Below are 6,018 nucleotides of genomic sequence, written 5' to 3'. Positions count from 1 at the left end.
TCGAGATAACACACACACACTCTTTCTTTCTTATCCGAGTTTCTAAACTAGAGCTGAAACTAAACCCAGACTCGAGATAACACACACACACACACACTCTTTTTCTTATCCGAGAGTTTCTAAACTAGAGCTGAAACTAAACCCAGACTCGAGATAACACACACACACTCTTTCTTTCTTATCCGAGTTTCTAAACTAGAGCTGAAACTAAACCCAGACTCGAGATAACACACACACACACACTCTTTCTTTCTTATCCGAGAGTTTCTAAACTAGAGCTGAAACTAAACCCAGACTCGAGATAACACACACACACACTCTTTCTTTCTTATCCGAGAGTTTCTAAACTAGAGCTGAAACTAAACCCAGACTCGAGATAACACACGCACACACACTCTTTCTTTCTTATCCGAGAGTTTCTAAACTAGAGCTGAAACTAAACCCAGACTCGAGATAATTACACGTAATTTTAAGTTTCAATGTTTAAGGTCGTTATTAACAACAGAAGTTTAACTGTTGTTATTTACAGAGAAAAAAAAAACATGTAAGTTTTGATATTCAGCACAACTCACCAAGAATAATTTAATAACGAGGATATTGTTTATATTAACCAGGGTTAGGACTAACAACGTAAAATCATGGGTTCGACTCCAAGCAATAAATAGTGACATAGCATATTTTGTGTCGTGATGTTCAAACACTTGTAAACCCTAATCAGTATATAATCGTTTCGTTCTCTTTTTCAAAAACACTTTAAACTAAAGAAAACAAAAACTATCCAGTTATACCACATTTGGCTACGCAAACTCGTAACTATTTCGAACATTGAAACTTCGAGAAACTCGCGTGAGTCGTATTAAAAGTAGAAAAACACTGTCATAAGTTTGCCCTCTTTAAACTGTGGGAACGTTATCTGTGAGAGAATGTGCTGAAGTTAATACACCACTAACAATAATAATTACTATCAAATATAAACAATCAAGAGGTCTTTAAAACAAGAGGTTTCGAACTTTTTACACTGACGGCACCCTAACATACTTACCTTGACCTGAAAGACACCTCTACTGCCACATGCGATAATAATAATAATAATAATTATATTATTTTATTATTATTATTATTATTATAGTAGCTGTTTTATTTTATATTCCTAATTATATTTCATTTGCTGAAACTTTGGTGACTTGCCGCGACTTATAGTTTGGAAACCACTGCTGTAAACAGTAACACTATTAACTAGAACCTCAAAACTCAACGTGCGTGTTAACTACAGTTTTCAAGGTGGTGAAAATATTGTTCGATATGTTCTAAGAGACTATTTTTAAACATTTTAAGAAGTATTCAACTACTGTCGCGAACAAATTAAATTACATCTTCACAAAGTTTGGGGCCTTGCCCAAGTTCTTGTGAGCAAATCACTATACAGCTCACATTCAACAAACAGAAGACAACAGTCCTTGTCCCCTTCCACCGCTCGCAAATATTTATAAAGGTTCATCACAAAAAAATAAGCTGTCACTCCCCCTACAAGTTGTGGTTTATTTTGCACGGTGCTTACACCACTTTATGTAATCTAACATGATTACCACATGTTTATTGTTTATACGACTTCACTACGTGTAGAACATGTGCACGGAAGTTAGAATATCGACCTAAATAAAGGCACATTCTATTCTAGTTATGGTAGGATGATGCACAGTGTTTCTAGCAACAACAAAGTGATTATCGAAGTAAGACCTCACTTGTGCTAGGATTTTTCTTAGGAGAGACTATAAAATGTGTGCACATGGCACACAAACTTGCATGGTGTGCGCCATTTTAAACTGTGACGTGCGCAAGTTCACACATTTTGGGACACGGCTTAATTTCTTACGTATGGTTTGTTTTGAGCTACTCGAGGGCTATCTGCGATAGCCGTCCCTAATTTAGCAATGTAAGGCTAGAGGGAAGACAGCTAGTCATCACTACCCACCTCCAACTCTGGGGCTACTCTTTTACCAACGAATAGTGTGATTGACCGTCGTATTATAACTCCCCCACAGCTGAAAGGGCGAGAATATTTGGTGTAACGGAGATTCGAACCCACGACCCTCGAATTACGAATCGAGTGCCTTAACCACCTGGCCATGATGGGCCATTCTTAGTCAGGGCCATCCTGACTTTTAGTGGTACCTAAAAGCTCTTCACACTATAAATTAATAACCACAGTATTTCCAGCTAATTATTTTCAACATTGAAAACAATGTATTGTTACTAACTTGCAATATATTCAGTAAAGGCCCAAGTGTTTTGATTGCACAACTTTAATAGCTTTATTGCACTATGAATACGATAATTGCTTAATATTAACCCCAAAGTTACACAATGGGCTATCTGTGCTCTGTCCACCACTGGTATCAAAACCTGGTTTCTAGCGATGCCAGTCCGCAGACATGTTGCTGTGTCACTGGGAGAGGGAGAGCTAATTACGATAAACTTCTAATAATCATAACGAAGTCATTCAAACCATCTCGCTTTGTTTGAGTTAACTTCTAATAATCATAATGAAGTCATTCAAACCATCTCGCTTTGTTTGAGTTAACTTCTAATAATCATAACGAAGTCATTCAAACCATCTCGCTTTGTTTGAGTCAACTTCTAATAATCATAACGAAGTCATTCAAACATCTTACTTTGTTTGAGTTTATGAGCCGGTTAAAAATGTGGGTGTATGTAGCAGACAAACACATTAATAACCAATCTGTTTTGTTTGTTTTGTGAATACACGAAAACAAGAAGTTTTAACCATATGTACCTAACCCTCGGGTTTACTTACTGCTTTGACGATTAAACAAAAAAAAAAATTATTCACTATTCAGATGCGTTGTGCGTTTGTTGTTGTTTTTTTCTACCAGCAAATTTCAGTGCGACCTACTTTCACGTTTTGCTCAGCAGCATCTGAGGACACTTGTTTGGTGTCAGTCACACGAAACGAACGAAAACCAAGATTAAATAAATATTGGTTTTTATATCTGTATCGTGTTGAATATTAAACTAGTTTTGTGTGCATTATCGTCAGAGTTTTAAAAAGGGTTACAGTCAAAGTGTTCAGAGATCTTCCCTCATCCCTTCTTCCAGCGATAAAACAACTAATTCCATTTAAAACATTTTCTCAGCCATATATTTTCTTACTTTGAAATAAACACTCAACATTTGAGAGCTAAATAAACGCATAGTTTGTTGGAATTAATTACTGGTTAGCTTAGCAACCGCATAAAAGACACAACTAGTCTACTCAAGATAAGCGGTTTACCTAATTAGACACCTGAATGCGACATTTGTCCAACACGTCGGCTCTAAATAGCCTTCATTTTAGGAACCTGATAGTTAAATCGGACAGTAAGTATTTGACATTTTTTGCTATTATATCATTTTGTTTAACCAACTACCAGTCTTGTACGGATGAAATCTGACGCACGATATACCTATTTTCATAGAAATATATACGAATGTTAAATAAACTGTGCCCAGGTTCCTGGAGACAGTTCTGCGGTTTCTGTAATCTACAATAATGGTAGTACGCTTCCTCATTATAAGATAACCAAAGTCATGTTAACCAATTTTGATGTAGGGGGTACTTTACCTCAATGTCCAGATGTTTTGAGTTTTGTTTTTAATATACTTTTGTTATAAACATCGCATTTCGTTGTGTAACTTAATATATTTATTTAGGTTTAACCTAAATCGTCCACGCTGGTCGGATCTCGCGGGGCATTACTGGGATTTCCACTGAAATATATCGTTAAAAACAAAAGTACCAACTTGAAGAAACCGGGAAATCTGGTTTCCGTAACAAAACTCATTACTTCCATGAAGACGATGGAAAAAACAGTTTTTTGTTTTGATAATAAAATAAGAACAGAAGGAAAATATGTGCAAAGTAATGAAGACGTTTCAACAGTAAAGAAACAACTTAAAACAAATAGTCGTGTAATGTTATACAAGAGGTTTTATCTTTGTAGCCACTTTGTAACCTTTCACAGCAGAAAATATTCGGCTTTTCTGGAGACACTTTACATGAACAATTACCCTTCATTAGTGAAAACAAAATGGGTAAAATTTACAAGACAGGAGCAGAAGATTACTGCAGATATTTAAATTACAGATACAAGTTACAATGTAGGGTGCGCAAAAACAAATCGAAATTAGAAACAAGAAGTATCAGTCGATTAGAATTATTATTCAAAGTTAGAAACTTAAGAACAAAAACGAACATCGTTGATTAATGGTAACAGATGTCGAGAAATGTAATTACCACGCGTTCGACTTTTATATTTACTTAGGTTTATTATAGCTAAATCCAAGTAGCAGATTTTCAGAATGGTTAAACTGTTAACAATAATACGCAAGCAGAAGTAACAGAATCCTTTTAGATGTACATTTCTCAGTTTTCTTAATTGAGGGCCGACATTCAATTACATTACTGCCTGCTGTGACCCAAATCCAAGATTCACTCAACTTTAAGTTCGAACACAACAAAACTCTATATGCACACCTAACAATTTACCATGTTTCTTTCAAATCACATTAATGTTTTGGAAAAGCTTGTACGTTTCGAATGTATAACTATGATTATAAACATAATTTCCAAGTGTAAATTTTAATAGTTTAAAACATCTTGCGGTCAGGTTTGAAAATTAGCATAGCCCACACGTTAGGAGACCGTTTGAAAATTAACATATAGCCCACACGTTAGGAGACCGTTTGAAAATTAACATATAGCCCACACGTTAGGAGACCGTTTGAAAATTAACATATAGCCCACACGTTAAGAGACCGTTTGAAAATTAACATAGTCCACACGTTAGGAAACCGTTTGAAAATTAACATAGTCCACACGTTAGGAAACCGTTTCGTCAATGCTCCCCCAAATCACCGCAATTGTAAAAATTTCAAATATTCGGCAACTTCAGTCTGTGTACGTCTGCATCTTTAGCAGCAGACATTTTGTAAATTATCCATTTTATCAATTTATATTTCCCTAAACCTTAAGCTTCATCATTGCATTACCATTACCCCCATACAGGGAAGGTACCACCGTGTCAAAAGTCTTCTACTAATAGAAGTACAACCATTTCATACAAACCCCTTCACCAAACGGCTAGAATTTAATAAACTTGTTTAATATAATTAAAACATTCTAAAAAATATAAACCGATTACAGGAATTTAAAAAAATTCAAGTTAAAATTTATTCATGTCAATTTTCTTATTTTTTTTTATCGCTTTCAAAGATTCTTACTTTTGAATTACGTCACAAGGCCAAATGTCGGGCCGACAAGCGTATACGAAATTACAAATACTTTCAAGTTTGTAATCAATCCACGAATAAAACAAACATTCTTACTTAATTAATAGTAATTAATAAAATCTCAACCTTATGACACTGAATACCCTTCGCCCTAATGCACATGACCATTTGAAGTTTTACTTTTGGCAAAATTTAGGCTTGCCAACAATTTTCAAGCTAATAATAATAATAATAATCGAATCTTAGTTTATTTTTCCATATAAAGAGTGAAGAAACACAAGATCTAACTTACATCTTAAATATTTTTTCATATTCTTTGATTTCCTTTTTCGAAAAATCAGGAAACTCCACATAAGGGTTGAAGGTTTGGTTAAGCGAACAAACAGTTTCTAAGCTGTTAATGACCTGACGACGGGCTAATTTCCTAGCTAATTCAGGCTCTGCCATATTAAAATACACGAAATCTCACCAGTTAAATATCCCAAATCTCAATGTGCACTTATGTTATACCCTGAATTCCAAACGCCCGATAAGGCTTTATATAATTTTTACACTATTCAATCTTTACGTTTTAAACAAATGTCATAAAACATGCATAAGTCACATCTCCTCGACAAATCAACAAGCACTGTACACCTCGAGCTTCCTATAACAGTTCTATTATGTTGTAACGGGACATGCGCGCAAGTTCAAGGAAATTCAGCTTGAGGCGCGAAGAACAGAACCCAA

The 6,018-nt window shown here is 35.1% G+C and overlaps 1 protein-coding gene across 2 annotated transcripts in view; it reads right to left on the bottom strand.

Moving 5' to 3' along the window:
- Positions 1-6,018, bottom strand: part of LOC143227847 (EF-hand domain-containing protein D2 homolog) — a 16,174-nt gene extending 10,156 nt beyond the window's left edge. Inside the window, exon 1 of one of the 2 annotated variants that reach the window (XM_076459168.1) lies at positions 5,582-6,018. In XM_076459168.1, the coding sequence (XP_076315283.1) occupies positions 5,582-5,736 (155 nt within the window). In that variant the 5' untranslated portion in view covers positions 5,737-6,018. The remainder of the gene's footprint in view (positions 1-5,581) is intronic. The other variant, XM_076459170.1, reaches the window with a different exon arrangement.

The sequence above is a fragment of the Tachypleus tridentatus genome, chromosome 10 (genome assembly GCF_004210375.1).
Source record: "Tachypleus tridentatus isolate NWPU-2018 chromosome 10, ASM421037v1, whole genome shotgun sequence".
Lineage (NCBI taxonomy): Eukaryota > Metazoa > Arthropoda > Merostomata > Xiphosura > Limulidae > Tachypleus > Tachypleus tridentatus.
This window is presented reverse-complemented; position numbering and strand designations above follow the sequence as displayed.